Source organism: Penaeus monodon, chromosome 17 (genome assembly GCF_015228065.2).
Source record: "Penaeus monodon isolate SGIC_2016 chromosome 17, NSTDA_Pmon_1, whole genome shotgun sequence".
NCBI lineage: Eukaryota > Metazoa > Arthropoda > Malacostraca > Decapoda > Penaeidae > Penaeus > Penaeus monodon.
Genome location: NC_051402.1, coordinates 897,651 through 914,749, shown reverse-complemented (window position 1 = coordinate 914,749; position 17,099 = coordinate 897,651). Strand labels below are relative to the sequence as shown.

Genomic DNA, 17,099 nt, shown 5'->3' with positions numbered 1-17,099 from the left:
AAAAAAAAACCAACGACAGAGAAAAGAAAAACAAAACAAAAACAAGATCATCCGAAAAGCTCACCTGATGGAACGACGAGGCCAAAAAAAAAAAGAAAAAAAAAAAAAAAAAAAAAAATATTGAGGGGCCAGCTATGAAGATCGTTACGGCGCCCACGCGGACGACCTCGGGCGTGGCAGGGGATTCACCCGATGGAGATGCTATGTTGCCGAGGTGGGCGTCTTCAGGAGACTCTCCCCCTCCCTCCTCCCTCCCTCACCTCCCTCCCACCGAAGTCCCAAGGGCCGCACCTTACCCTGCGGCGCCTCGAGTTTTTTTTTACCGCATGCGACAGACTTGGCCTTCGAGAGACATTGAAATCGGTTCGTGGGGATGTGTTGCATGGAGGAGGGGAGGGGAGGGGGGAGGGGGACGGTAATCACGCGACAACAGTGTCATATCAATGTACTTATAACGATGATTATAATGATTAATGATGGTAATGGTGATGATGATGATGATGGTGATGGTGATGTGGGCCGGGTGAATGGATTTGATGGACGGGGGCCTGCTGGTTGGTGGATGATGATGGTGTTGGTAAGGATGAGGAACGGGATGGTGGTGGTGATGAGGGTGATGGTGATAATGGTGAAGATGACGGTGATGATGGTGGTGGTGATGGTTATGATGGTGATGATGTTGGTGATTATGATAATAATGCTAATGCTAAAAGCTAATAATAATGATAATAATAAAATAAATTAATAAATAATAATAATAATAAATAATAATAATAATGATAAATATTAAACAACAATAAAAATTTGGATAATGATATATAATAAAAAAATAAACAACAATAATAATATCTGTGATAATGATAATAATAATGATAGTGATAACAATAAAAACAATAATAATAATACGAAGAAGAAGATGAAAAAAAAAAAAAAAAGAATTTATAATTAAATAGAAAAAAAAACAAATTACTAATTAATATAACTTAAAAAAATAAAAAATGAAAAATAATGAATAAAAAAAAATAACGATAATAATGAATTGATAATCAAACAAAATGCACGCGACTTCTTGGCCCATGAAAACCCGTTGTTTTTTTTAGTTACCGGACACAAAAGCACGTGTTTTTTTCTCAGGGATCGATTGCTGTCATAATAAGAGATATTTCATGAACTCAGTATGTTATTATGATCATATTGGTGATAATGATAATAATAATGATAAAGATAATAATGGTGATAAAGATTATAAAAAATTATTATGAAAATTAGAAAATGAAAATGAATTGAATGATGAGGAAAGATAATATGATTGAATAAATGGATGAATTAAAAAAATAAATAATAAAATAATAATAATAATAAAATAATAATAATAAAATAACATAACTTATTAAAAATAAATTAAATGATGATTAAAAAAGTAAAATAAACGATAAAAACCAATCACAATAATGATTAATGTAAAAATGTAACAATAAAAAAAAATCAATAAATAACAAGGGACAATAATAAAAATAATAATAATAAAATTAACAACTAAAAACAACAACAACAACAAAACCTAATAATAATAAATAATAATAATAATTAATAATAAATATAATAATAAATTAAAATATAATAATTAATGATGATGATGATTTGATGATGAATGATGAAGATGATGAATGATAATGAAAATGATAAATAAGTTAATAATAATAATAAAAATGATGATGATTAACAGCAAAAAGTTAAGTAAATAATTGATAATAAATGATAATATAATAATATAATAATAATTAATAATTAACATAAAAATGATAATAGATAATAATAAATAAATGATTAATAAATAATTAATGATAATTGAATAATGAAAAATAATAATAAAATAGTATAGTAATAATAATAACAACAAGAATAATGATCATAAACGTAATAATGAAATAATAATAGCAATAGTGAAAATGATAAAAAAGTAAAAACAACAATAACAACAACAATGATAATAACAATAATGATGATAATGATACTTACCACAAAAACAATAACAACAATACTAATAATAATGATAATAAATGTAATATGAACGATATGTAGAATATGTATGATTTTGGAACTGATATGTTTCACGGATATTCAAGAGATGACCAAGCTGAGTAAATACATTAGAAGGCATGTATTTCCGGCGAAGATATAATTGAAACTTGCCAAATACATCCCTTGCACTGTGAAGATATCATATTCTCCTTTTTATACTTTTTTTTTTTTTTTTTCTTTTTTTTTTTTTTGCTAACAATTGTCACAAGTGAAAATAGTGGTCCGTGGGAATGTTAAAAATATATATCCCTGGGGGCTGCATGTGGTCTTACTGCAAAATTGTTGTGAAGACCCTCCAAAGCTCAAACAAAAAATTTTAAGCGTGAGTGGAAAAAATTCCCATGAGTAATAAGGGTAACCTACCCTTCTCTGCATTTTGAGAAAAAATTTTTGTCCTTATCATTTTCACTCTGTGATCTAGACAAGACCAATTTCATTATGCTTCTGTGATTTAAGCAAAAAAACACCTCATCTGCCGTTTAAGAAATCTGTTAAAAGGAAAAAAATTGTGGGAATCCTGTGAAGATTGTGAAGTTTCTGATGAAACAAAAAAAGACACGTTTTTTCCGTGGTAGCTGGGAAAAAGTAACAGAGAAGGGAGGGGCAGTGGTGTTTTTAAGGCATTGGAAGAAGGGTTAAGCTGGGCGTCTTTGTTACTATTTTATTCAATTTCTCTAGACCTACGTAAAATGGAAGGTTGGGGAGTTAGCTGTTTGTAGTACCAGCTTGTAAAAAGTGTTTAAAATTTTTTTATACACCTTGGGGCCTTCTCCGGATTTTCAAAAAACGAAATTTGCTTTTGGCAAAAAATAACATGGGAAGCTGTTGCTGGCCGCTGATAATAATAATAATAAAATTTAATTAATAAAATAATAATAAAATAATAAAATAATAATTAATAAAATAACAATAATAATGATACCAATAATGATATTAACAATAATAAAGATAATAATAGTGATAATAATAATGATAATAATGATAGAAAAATAAATTATCATTATCATCATTATTGATCATGATGATAATATTTGTATTATCATTATATAAATGAATTTATTATTTGATAATAAACATGAAATAAAAATAATTCCAAAATACAAAATTCATGAAATAACAGTAACAGTTAACAATAAATGAGGGAATACTGATATCAGCAGTATTCATGATCATAATACTGAGAACAATAACAATTATAGTGATCAAGATAAGGAGGAATAGGGGGACAGGTATGATGAAGGTGATAGAGATAGTGATAACGAAGAGGGTTACAGTAATTATAATAATCCTGATGATAGTGAAATGGCAATTATAAAAGTAATGAATATCATAACGATAATGAAAATAATAATAATAATAATAATAATAATGATAATAATAATAATAATGATAACGATAATAGTAATGATGATAACAGTAATAATAATAATGGGACACAACTGCTTACTGATTAATAAATAATGAACAAACAATGAATACAATAATAATGTTTAAAAGATAAAATAATAAGGATAATACAATAACAATGATAATAATGATAATGATGATGACAGTAATAATTATAATAATGAAACTTATAATGATAATGATAATAATGATAAAGATGACAGTAGTGATAATAATAATGATAATGATAACATTGATAATAATAATAGTAATAATAATACTAATAATAGTTATAATATTAAGTATGATAATGATAATAACAAAAAATAATGATAATAACAGTAACCATGATAATAAAATTTATTAATCATTAATAGTAGTGATTAGTAATGGGGACAAGAAAGGACAAAAAACAAAGAAAAACGAACGAAAAAAAAAGAAAAAAAAACAAACAATTAAAATTTTAAATAAACAAATAATAAACCAAAAAATAAAAAAAACGTTTAAACAGAAAAAACCAAAAAACAAAAAAAAAAAAAAGCAAAAAACAATTATTGCAAATAGCCACTAGAACCAATACAAAAAGCCTTTGGAAAAAGAGAGAGAGAAAAAAAAACACGTACATCTGACGCTAAGGAGGGCGTGGTCATAGGTCGGGGACGCGCAGGTATAAAAAGGCGAATTTCTCAGCCGACTGTCCATAACCACTCCTCCATCCGATCCAGAGACACTCTACCTTCCCAGCGATACGAAATGAAACTCATCGTTAGTAAACATCGGCGTTGCTTTGTCAAAATGGGACAGATTTTGAGAATATGTGTTCTTTAAAAAAAATTATGTATAACTATTATTGTTCAAATATTTGGATATCTTATACAATATTCTGTTGTGATCTTAAACATTCCTGATATGTCACTAATTAACTTTTTTATCTAACATTTTCTTTTACAGGTTTTATCGTTGTTGGCAGCAACATGTTCCGCGGCTCCGCAAATTTATCAGACGGTGTCAGGAACTGTGGTCAGTCCCCCAGTGGAACCTCCCTGCTGTTATGAAGATTCCTGAACCAGGTGTAAATTTGGGAATGGTATTAACCGGCCCTGCCCCTGTCCCTGTTGTGAAAGCCGCTCCTTCCGTTGCCTTCGTGGAAGCTGCCCCTGTCCCTATTGTGAATGCCGCCCCTTCCGCTGCCGTCGTGGCCCCAGTTAGCCCGGTGGTCAAGAGGTGCAAGCCATTTTGGTGGCTTTCCTGTGCGCCCTGTGGGCAGTTGCCCCTGTAGTTAAGAGCACTGTTCCTCTGACTGTAGTGGCGCCACCTGAGCCCCTCATGGCCCCTGCACCCCCCATGCCGTCCCTGAGGCGGTCCCCTCCCAGTGGGAGGCCAATTCCCACTCTCAAGGACGAGGGCTGGCCCAGTACAACCCTTTCGGCCCATTACGGCGGCCCCCAAAACCAACCCGTGTGGAGAGCAGGGACTATCTGGGCCGAACCTCTGGCAGCTTTGCCTACGTGGACCCCGAGGGAAAGGAGACGTCCCAGGTGAGGAAGTACGCCGCCGCCCCCCGGGTTCTGGCTTTCAGGGTGGGGGCCGCCTCTGACCTGGTCGAGGAACACCAACCACCGCGTGGCCTCAGGTTCAAGGTCCTCCCCTCCGCCCCGTGCTCCACCAAAGGCTGCTAGGGTTTTGGACAGCAAGTTCTGGTCGTCACCGCAGATGTGAAACTGATACAAAGCTCACGTTTCGGAGTAGGCCTACTCTACCAGTAATTTTTTGTCCTTGTATATATTCTCAGACTCCCCATTTTTTTTTATATATTCAATAAAAAGTTACCAAGAAAAAAAATTTGAAATTTTTTTCCTGTTACTTAAACCTATATTTGGAATTTTAAAGAGAAACCGATTTCAGGATTAATCATATATTGCATTGAGTCTTACATGTCCACCCTTTTTTTATTTTTCACAATTCCAAGTAATCAAAAGGGGGGAAATATTCCACCATTTTCCTAAAGTTTCTTTTTTGGGTTGCTTTCTCTTTAAAATAAATTAAAAAAAAAGTTTGAAAAAAATATTCACAAGGCCCTTTGTAACCCTGCCTTACAAAAAGAAACGGGACAAGGAAAACTCCCACAAAGCTCACTTCTTTTCAATCGTAGGAATTTTTTTGAAGTTGGGCCTCCTTAACAAAACCGTGTCTCTAGTTCGGCAGTGGATTCTGCCCTTTGGAGGTTTATCTGACTACCATTTTTGGCAAAAAATTGAAAAAAAAGAAAATTGGAGCCCTGTACCCTTCTCTCTGCTTTGCCAGAGGAACACCTCGATGATGAAAAGTGGAATTCTGCTTTTGAAAATGTTCTTCTTTAATTTTTTCACTCACGAGGGGAACCATTTTTCTCCCACGAAAAGATGGCGTTTATCCAAGAGGAAAGCCAAAAAGTTAAACGGGAACTTTCAAATTTTTTCTAATTACGGGTTTTATTCCAAAATCAGCTATTTTTGCGTTTATTGAAATTCTGCAGGATTAATAGTGTGTTTAGCCATTTTCCTCTCGTCCGCAGGTTCCCGATTTGCTTCGAAAAAACGATTTTAAAAAATAAAGATATGGGCGAAACAGCTTTTGAATCCCCCTTTATAAGAAAACATGGGCAGTATTTTTCTGCCATTTAAGTTAAGCCAATGTTTCTGCAAAAAAATTTGTTTGGAAGTTACATATAGGCGCATTCTGGGAATTTTCTTAGAGTTTTTTTGCTTTATGGAAAAAATGATAGAGGTGGTTAAAAAAAACCTAAAAGGTAGTGTCCCCCTGCTTTGCTCTCAGAAAAAACTTAGAAAATGCTGAAGGAGAAAAGTGAGTTTCTGCTATTAATCTAGAAAGCATTAGCTTCGTTGTGGGGGGGGAACCCGGTTAAACAAAAAACCCGATAAATATCTATTACGGTCGGGCATTTTTTACGATTCTTTTAAAGGCCCAATCGTTTTCCCATCCACCCGTACATTTAATAGGCCTAAATCAGTTCCGAAGGTCTAGATGGGGAGTTTTTTTGAATTTCATCCTTCAAAACAAAAAACTTGAGAACTGAAAGTTAAAAAAACGTTTAGGCTTCGGAATGCAACGGGGCCCCATTTGCTCTTTAGGAAAGGTAAAACGTTATTTGATAATGTTAATCTACCGAGTAACTGCTGGTTGTGCTGAAAGTCAATTTATAAAAAAAGGAGTGCGATAAGAAATTTTTCTCTCCCTCTAAAAAACGAAATTTCCGGACTGAGAAGATGATCTTTAACACCATCTGCGAATTTTACCAATGGAGCGTGTGGATTTGTAGGGTTTTACGTTTACGAAATTATGGCTCTGAAAAAAGATTGGACCATGAGAGGGATTTCCCAAAGTGGTTTTTTTTTTTTTTTTTTTCAACTTTCACTAAATGTATAAAAATTCGTTTGAGAAAGTGTTTCAGGGAATTTTTCCAAAAGGAAACAAAAAAAATTTGGCTTACAGGGTAGATTAGGGCGTCCCAATGCCGTAAAGGTCACACTCAGCTTTGCAAAAACACTTTTAAAAAAAAAAACTTTAATAAAAAACATTCCCTTTTACTGACTCCTGGGAAAAACATACGGCAAAACTTAAACAAATAAGAGGGGGACAGGGGGTTATTTTTATTTTGGAACCCCCTTTCAAATATATAAAAAAACAATTGGAATTGGGCTAGTAAAATTCTTTGTTGCCCCGAAAGTTTCTTTTAATAACAGGTTTAAAGAAAAACCCAATTGGCGTAACTCCCAACCAACAAGGGCCTACTTGATTCTTAGTATAGGACAGAATTGGAAGTTTTGGGAAAAAAAAAAAAAAACGTGGTTGAAAGTTCTTCAGTTTTTTCCTTAATCTTGGTGTCTGTTAACCTAATCGATTCATTAAAAAATCCTTTGCTTCTTTTGATTTTTTATATTTAAAATTTTAGCCTTTTTGTTGTGAAAAAAAAAAAAAAGTGAAAAAAAAAAAAAAAAAAAAGGAAAAAAGTAAAAAAAAGAGCGTCCACAGTGTAAGAGAGGGCTCCTAAAACCAATATATTGTGATGTCATTGCAAATTTGGTTTTTTTTATGCCAGAGGAAAGGCGGATTTTTCCCTTACCAGGTCTCATTAGCATCCTTTCGTGGATTGTATAGATACAATTTTTTTCTGGGGGGTTAACTTTTGGCCCCATTATTTAAAGGGGCAAGGTAAAGTATATCATTTTGTTTTATGGGAAGGCAATTAATGGGCAATGGAAAGTATATTTATTATTGTTTTTATGAGGAAGCTTGTAAAAGCTTCAGGAAAAGTATAAAGTGCATTTTGTTTTAGATTTATGATTTTTTGATCTTTTTTTTTTTTATTGCTGCCCAAAACTTTTTACTTTTTTTACCCCTAAGTTTTTTACCTAAATCACCCTATTTTTAAAATTAAAAAATCTAAAAACTTCTGAAAAAAAGGGGACAATAAATAAATTCTAAAAAAAAAAAACAACATTATTAAATAGTAAATAAATTTATCCCGAATTCTCAGTAAGCCACATTAACTCGTTTCCCTAAAAGCCCTTGGTTGGTTTCAAAAAACTGTTGAAGATCAGGGGGAACTCTTTACTCCACGTTGTTGCTTTGATTGAAAAATGGAGTGGGACAAAAAAAATCACTATCTGATGGGACAATAATGACAAAACAAGCAAGGTTCTTTCCCGGTTGTTAAATTTCGCTTCCTCTGAAAACTTTTTTGCGTTGAAATAAGGTTAAAATTCTCGTTCCTAATGATTTAAAAAAATTTTATCATTTAGTATTTTTTTTTTTGAAGGCAAGTTTGTATGTGTGGCATGGGCTCCCACCGGTTTTCAGGGAAGGGCATAAAAATTTAGTAGGATGCTTGGCATTTGGAACAAAAATAATCGAGGAATCCTTTCTGAATTTGAGGGCCAGGCCCATTGGGCCAGGGACGATTTTTTCAGGTGGATAAAATAAAATGTTTTGGCCAAACTGAATGGATTTTCTGCGAAATATTTAGCGGAGGGGTATCATGAAATGCCCAATAAACTGTATAAATCAAAAGGGGGGAACAAAGAAACGATATAAGATTATGAAATATTGCAAAAGTTCTTTTTTTTTTCTAGGGCGTGTAAAAAAAATTCCCCCCCAAAAAAAAAAACATTTTACTCTGGCGATGTAAATCAAAAAAGTTTTTAAAGCATGGAAATCAGATAAAGGGGGTTATTTGGAATATAAACAAAAAGTAAACCGTTCCTGTCAAGAAGTTGTGGGGGGGGGGGGGGTTACATTCATTCCAATTTTCATTTTTGTACTCCCCTCTTATTTATTCATTGGAAAAAGTTGGAAAGTTCAAAATTCTATAGAGGAATTTTCTATATTAATAAGTTATGTTCTACTCAATTTTCAAAAAATTTGGGGTTTAAGGTTAAGAATTCTGGTTGGGGGTGAAAAATTTGCTGTTCAAAACGATTTATTTTGCCTTGGGGGTATACTATTATATCTTTACTGCGTTTTGCGTTTTTTTTAATTTAAAATTAATGCTCAGGGGAATTCAAATTTTTTTCCAGTAAACAGCATCCTGCCAAAAAATATCTGTAGGGGAATAAAATCCCATCATTTCATAAGATGGTAACATTTTTATTTGTTAGGGAAAAAAAAATCCACAGAGGGGGATATAATTAATGAAACATCACAAGAGATGTATGATATAACTGGGGCTGGAGGGGCCCAGTTTTTAGATTTTAGGGAAACTAGCGTGGGGACGGGCGGGGATTTTTCCTGGCCAACTTAGGCAAGCTTTGGTGGGGGCCGCGGGGCGGAGGGCGGAACTTTGACCTGAAGCCCACGGGCCGGGGCGGTGTCCTCGAACCAGGTTCAGAGGGCGGGGCCCACCTCTTGAAAAGCCAAGAAAACCGGGGGCGGGCGGCCGGTAACTTCCTCCACCCTGGAAGTCCCCTTCGGGATCCACGTAGGCGGAAAGCTGGCCCGGGGGGTTACGGGACCAAAAAGAGTCCCTGCTTCTCCCCCCCAAACGGGTGGGTTTGGGGGGGCCCGGCCGTAGTGGCCCGAAGGTTGTACTGGCCCAGCCTCGTCTTTTAAGTGTGGAATTGGGCCTCCCACTGAGTGGAGGGGGACGCTCAGGGGGGGACCGGCCATGGGGGGGTTTGCAGGGGGCCATGAGGGGCCTTCAGGCGGGGCGCCCCAAAAACCGGGTCACAGGGAACAGCGCTCTTTAAAAATACAGGGGGCCCAATTGCCACAGGCGCAAGCAGGAGCCCACAATGGGCTGCACCCTTGACGAACCGGGGGGCTAATTGGGGCCCACGGGGACGGCAACGGAAGGGGCGGCTTTTTTCACAAACAGGGACAGGGGCAGGGGGGCGGGTTAATATTTCCATTCCTAAATTTTTAAAAACCTGGTTCAGGGAAATCTTCATAAAACAAGCTGGGGAGGTTTTTCCACTGGGGGACTGATCACAGTTCTGGAAACATCCGTCTGATAAAATTTGGGAAAACGCGGGGGAAAAAAATGGTTGCTTGCCAACAGTGAAAAAACCTGTAAAAGAAAATAAAGTTGTTAGATAAAAAAAAGTATATTCATTCCGTAACAGAAATATATAAGGTCAGCACAACATACTGTATAATGTATCAAAAAAATATTTTTGAACAATAATAAGCAAACAATATTGTTTTTCCTTAGAAACACACATTTTCCTAAAAAAATTCCGCCCTATCTTGGCAAAGCAACGCCGATGTTTACTAACGATGAGCTTCATTTCGTATTGCTGGGAAGGTCGTGGACGAAGTGTCTCTGGATCGGATAGTGGAGTGGTTATGGACAGTCGGCTGAGAATCTCGCCTTTATATACTTGCGCGCTCCCGACCCATGACCACGCCCTCCTTGGCGTCAGTTACATTGGGTCACTTTCAGTAGAATTACGGTTGCTGCTTTTTTGTATGTATATATTGTAATATATATATATATATATTAATATTATATATTATATAGAATATATAATATATATAATATATAATTGCATGTAACTTATACATGTATATACCAAATTTATGTTATTCATATGTATACATTGACTCTTACCCCCACACCACACAACCACCACCCCACCACCCAACCACACCCAACAAACATAATTATATATATATTTAATATATTATAATTATATTATTATATATTATATTATATATTATATTATAATAATATTTAACATTATATATGTAATAATATTTATATTTTTATATTATGTATATAATTTTTGTGGTGGTGTTGGTATGTATATATGTGTGTGTACATTAACATATATACAGGAACAAATGCCACAACATATTACAAATATGTGTGTGGTTGTGTGTTGTATCATATTATTCATCGGGGGGGGGGGGACCTAACCGCCGGACGGGGGGGTCCTCGCCCCCAAAGGGGGCCCCGCATCCCACCCTTCGGCTTTCTCAAGCCCACGGGGGGTTCCCCTCATGGCGGGGAAGGACTCCCAGGGCCCAGGCCTCGGGCCCCCCATCCACCTTACCTCGGTGGGAACAGGGTTCTGGTCGAAGCTGCTCAAGGCCCCTGACTTTCCTAAGGGTCATTTCCTACGGGGGGCCTCTTCTTCCCCCAGGGTTTTGTTTTGGGTCATCCAAAAAAGGAGACCCCCCCTTGGAAACAGGGCCCGGAGTCAATCCAACAGGGAAAAAAACGAGCTAGGTGGTCCCGGTTATAGTCCCCCTTAAATTTGGCGGTCCCCGGATTTATGCAAAGTAAACAGGGTTTCCCATTGTTCGGTTCTCCATGGTGTAAGGCCCGTCGGTTGGGACACATTGTCCTTTCCAACTGTTTTAACCCCATTTATTCTCGGAAGCAGGGCGTAGGGAACCTTGTTACAAAAAGGGCCATGAAGAAGATGAGGGGGACCTCCAAAGGCATTTTGATAGGCGGTCTAGGGTTTCGGCAAAAACTGGGGCAGTAATCAAGGGGCCCTTGAAGGACCAACGTAAGCTTTGGGTTCCTCTTGTATTTGGGTTTACCGTCATTTTCTCAAGTGCTCTTGTTTGGAACCCGGAGGGTTTCATGGGTTTTCCCTACTGCCCAGACCCAATCTTTGTCACTGAACTTTCCTGGGTTTTCTGATAGTTTCCAGGAGGGGGGGACATGGACTTTACGCTACCAAAGGTGTATTAAAGCCCCTTTGGGGACTTTCAAAAACGTCCTCACCGGCAAGCAATGTTTATCGACTGAACAAGGTTTTCCCCTAAAAAACAGACCCCCCAAAAAAAAATTCCCGGATCTTGGTTCTTGGTTCCATAAACCCTCTAGGGCTCGAGGGCCTTTCGCGGTCCATTGCTGAATTGGCAATCGAGGGCCGCCCCACCAGTTGATTTCCAGAGAGGGGGACTCCAGGATAGAAAAACAATTCCATCGGGCAACAGTCGGAGGGCCATGATATTGGCCCCAGTGTTGCTTCATAGTGGGGAACTTTTTTGCATGGTAGGTTCTTGGCCCCCATTATCCGATTAAGTTGCAAAAGTGTTGAAAAAAAAAAATGTTGGTGCGAGAACACCAGCCTCGCCCTCTCACTTCCTGAGGTTGAACAGGGAAAGGGGAAAGAAGCTCGGGCAGCCCCCACCCCACCACTTTACAGCCACTTTTTCAGTACCAGAAATATCGTCTTGCTATGATCCTTGGTTTAGAATTTTCCCCCGAAAAGTCTCAAGGGAATCTCCCAAAAAAAGGCGGATTCCCCGGGGAATTGCAAACCGAAGAAAAAATGCCGTCCTGAGGTTCCGATGTTTAGGCTGCGAGCAGCCCAACAAACCCAAATTCCAACCGGCGGCGTTCCCACAGTGTGGACCTCGAAAGCGCTTAGGATTTACGGGTCTACACTTGTCCGCCGATTTGTTCCCACGGAACAATGAAAATCCCCAAAAACTGCTCCGGGACTCTGGTGCCCTTTAAAGGTGGTGTCCCCCCACGGAAATTCCGTTTTTTCAGAAGAATGTGGGGCGGGAAAAACCCTTGGCCTGGTATATACTGGAGCAGTGGATTACCATTACGTATAATATATAATATATATTATATAATTATTTATAATATTATATATATTATAATATATATATAATATATATATATAAATGTATAAATATATATGTATATATATTATATATATATATTAATATAAATAATATAATATATATAATATATATATTATATATATATATATATTATATTATATATATGTTGGTGGGTGTGGTGTTTGTGTGTGTGTGTGTTGTGTGTGTTGTGGTGTGTGTGTGTGGTGTGGTGGTGTTGGTTGTGTGGTGTTGTGTGTGTGTGTGGGCAATTTGTTTTATGTGGTGGACACCACAACAACCACACCACCCCACACACCAACACACCACACACACAACCAACACATAACCAATAATATAAATATATATTATATAATATATATATAATATATTATAATATATTATAAATTTAAATAATTATATATTATATATATTATATATATATATTATATAATATATATATATAATATAATATATACATATATATACACATAAAATGTGGTGGTTTAAATATGTTGTGTGGGTGTGTATTTACATTCATAACATATATATATTATGATTAACACACACACCACACCACACGCACATTTCCACAACAACCACCACACACTTTAACACATACACAGATGCAAACATATATTAAATTTTATATATTATATACAATATGTATATAATAATATATATAATATAAATTATTAAATATTTATTATATATATATATAATATATATAATATTATATAATATAATTAACAACAATACACAACACACCACCCACCACAACCCACAACCACCCAACACATTACCAACCACAAAAATACACACACACAGAAAAATACTCCACAACTACCACACCAGAAAAACCAAACACACGCACAACAATTTTTTAAAAACACCATAAATATTTTAAAGAAATACCCAGAATTTAAAAAGTTTTTACTTTTTAGCGACAGGGAACCACAAATCATTTGACAAAAAAACTCTCAAAATACAAAAAAAAACGAAGTCCTATTTCCCACAAAAATCTCCCTCTTTTGGTGATTTAAATTGAAAACAAAAACCAAATCAAAAACCTAAAAAAAAAAAAAAAATCAGGTTCCCCCTAAAAAAAAAAAAAAAACTAGCCCAGGATTTTTTTGGACCAAATTTTCAATCTCGGGACCTCACATTAAGGATTCACCCCAAAACGAAAAGACCAGAAAGGGAATTCCACCCGATGATCCCACCCGAAAATTAAAATTCCAGATTCCACCCGGAGGAGGCTTTACGTTCTGTTGCTTATCGTCCGGGAACCTTCTTTCACCCCTCCCCCCCCCCCCCAAAAAAAAGATAAAATAAAATAAAAAAAAAAAAAAAGAATTTAAGGATTACTCCCCTACTATTGGGGGGGACTATCCACATGGGCCACCCAAACCCAACCTTACCCTTCCGGGCGGTTCCTGCGGGCGTTTTTTTTTTGCCCCAGCGCCCAAACCGGCCTTTCAAGGAAAAGGGGGGGGACGGGGACCATTGGTGTGCAGTGGGCCTTTTACGGGGGACTCCTCTTCCGTCCAAACAGTTATCCATGAGTCTTTTTGAATGGCCTGGATGCAAGGTCCTTCTTGGCCCATGTGTCAGGGTATCTGTGTCATCTCGAAATTACGTCCCATAATCTCTGTTCCCATGTTTTCATAAAAACCACGGTGCGAGGCAATTAAATTTTTTAAAACAGAATAAAAAAACGAAGGACCAAAGGATTTTTCTGTTTATCATAAGGTTAAATACAGAAGCTGTTGTTGACTTTTTATGGATGTGAAATTGCGTTTTGGCTTTTTGTTTGTATTTAAATAAAAACAACGCATTACTTAAAAACGAAAAAAAAGTTTTAGTTTTGAAACATCAGTTTTTAGGGTTTTATCGCAATATAATAAAAAACAACAACCGTTAGTAAAAATTCATAATAAAAACAGAAAAAAAGAAAAAGTAAGAGGACACAAGGTATTTTTGAAAGATTAAAGGGAAGGCACAACAAACTGAATCGAATGAAAATGTGAATCTTGTCGCTTTATGTTTGTTGTTTTTTGATATATGTAATGGTTTTAAAAAAAAAAGGATGCATGTAAACAAAATGTTTCGCCCACATACATGAAAATATCAAGAGTGATCACACCACACCACACACACCAAACACCACCACACCACAAACACAACACATATTAATATATAATATTATATTATATATAATTATATATTATATTATATATATATTATAATATTATATATAATATTATATTTTATTAATGTATGCATTATTTATTATATATATATTATTAATATATAATATAATATATATATAATATATATATATATTAATATATATATATTTATATATATTATTATGTATATGTGGTGTGGGTTGTTGTGGTTGTGTGGTGTTGGTGGGTTGTTGTGCGTGTGTAAATATATATATATATATATATTATAATATATATATATATATAATAATAATATAATATATATTATATTATAATTATGCCCTATGTTTTATATAATTTATATATTATATATTATATATAATATATATTATATATAATAATATATATATTATATTATATATATATATATAATATATATAATTATATATATATATATATATATATATATATAATATATATATTATATATTATAACCCATAGGCCACACATATTACCACCCCCACACACAACACATATATATATGCCTATGTATTAATATATTATTATATATAAATATAATATATTTAAATTAAATTATATAATTATATATTATATACTATTATATTATATATAACAACCGCGGTTTTGATAGGAAAGGGCATCCAAATCAGGCCAAGGGTGGCAACTGCCATAATATAAACCTCTTCAGTAGGGAATTGAGAGAGGCCTATGTCCTGCAGTGGAATGAATGGCTGTTGAAAAAAAAAAAAAAATATATATATATACATATATATATATATTAATATATATATATATATATATATATATATATTATATATAATATATTAAATTATATAATATACACACACACATATATATGAATATCTATGTATATATATACACACTTTTGCAGTATAAATAATGCAGATGAAAGAACACTTGAAATGTGTAATCAAAACATACTTTTGAAGGAGTCTTATGCAATGTATAAGAAATTTAGTAAAGTATACAATTCTTTACAAACCTTAGATGAAAAAAAAAGATTTCTTCCTCAAATGTCTTTATATAAATCTGAGAATCTTCACTACCTTAACCTTTACTTTTGGAATCTTTCGACAAAAAGTTAAAGTTCACGTAGCCGTTTAGGTGCAAAGCAGGGTGTGGTCAAGGGGGTGAGCGAGTATATAAAGCCAAGCACTGCGTCCCTTGACCACAGCTCTCCCACTCTCGGCCTTCATAGCAAACACCCAAGAATGAAAAAACTGATCGTTTAGTAAAATACTTGCTTTTTTTGGTCTCCATTTTGTTTATAACATTTTTGTTTTTAGATATTCCCACTGGAATGGTTATAGAAGAATGGTTTCTAGTTAAGTAGAAAACTATTGTTGAGATACAATTAGTTTTCAGAATTAACTTACTTAACTTATATTATTTTCGTTTACAGGTTTTTTATCACTGTTGGCAGCAACATGTTCCGCGGCTCCGCAAATTTATCAGACGGTGTCAGGAACTGTGGTCAGTCCCCAGTGGAACCTCCCAGCTGTTATGAAGATTCCTGAACCAGGTGTAAATCTGGGAATGGTATTAACCGGCCCTGCCCCTGTCCCTGTTGTGAAAGCCGCCCCTTCCGTTGCCTTCGTGGCAGCTGCCCCTGTTCCTGTTGTGAAAGCCGCCCCTTCCGTTGCCGTCGTGGCCCCAATTAGCCCGGTGGTCAAGAGTGCAGCCATTGTGGCTCCTGCTGCGCCTGTGGCAGTTGCCCCTGTAGTTAAGAGCGCTGTCCCTGTGACTGTAGTGGCTCCGCCTGAGCCCCTCATGGCCCCTGAACCTCCCATGCCGTCCCTGAGCGTCCCTCACCCCCCCCCCCTGGGGAGGGCCAATTCCACACTCAAGACGAGGCTGGCCCAGTTACAAACCCTTTCGGCCCCACTAAACGGGCGGGCCCCCAACACCCGTGTGGAGAGCAGGGACTATCTGGGCCGAACCTCTGGCAGCTTTGCCTACGTGGACCCCGAGGGAGACGTCCCAGGTGAGGAAAGTACGGCCGCCCGCCCCCCGGTTCTGGGCTTTTCAGGGTGGCCCGCCCTCTGACCTGGTCGAGGACACGCCCGCCGTGGCTCTGGTCAAGTCCGCCCATGCCCGTGCTCACCAGGTTGCTATTTCGTTGGCAGGAAACCCCGCTGTCACGCTAGTCTAATCTGCAAACGAGCACTCATCAGTATACCATATATCTATGTATATATATTTTTTCCTAACAATATAATGCACCCTTTGTGAATGACGTGATTTAATCCCTATATATATATATTGTAGGATGATGTGTCCTATTTAAAGTTTGAGCAGTAATGATTAGCAGAAACGAAATAAGACATG

At 36.0% G+C, this 17,099-nt stretch overlaps 1 protein-coding gene and 2 pseudogenes across 1 annotated transcript in view; 2 read left to right on the top strand and 1 right to left on the bottom strand.

Moving 5' to 3' along the window:
* The window catches only part of LOC119583869 (cuticle protein 7-like), a 5,039-nt gene extending 869 nt beyond the window's left edge, over positions 1–4,170 (bottom strand). The window contains exon 1 of the mRNA XM_037932594.1: positions 4,092–4,170. Coding sequence (XP_037788522.1) covers positions 4,092–4,170 — 79 coding nt within the window. The remainder of the gene's footprint in view (positions 1–4,091) is intronic.
* Positions 4,171–4,221: 51 nt separating this feature from the next.
* Positions 4,222–5,147, top strand: LOC119583868 (annotated as a pseudogene).
* Positions 5,148–12,485: 7,338 nt separating this feature from the next.
* LOC119583867 lies at positions 12,486–16,988 on the top strand (annotated as a pseudogene).
* The last annotated feature ends 111 nt before the right edge of the window (positions 16,989–17,099 follow it).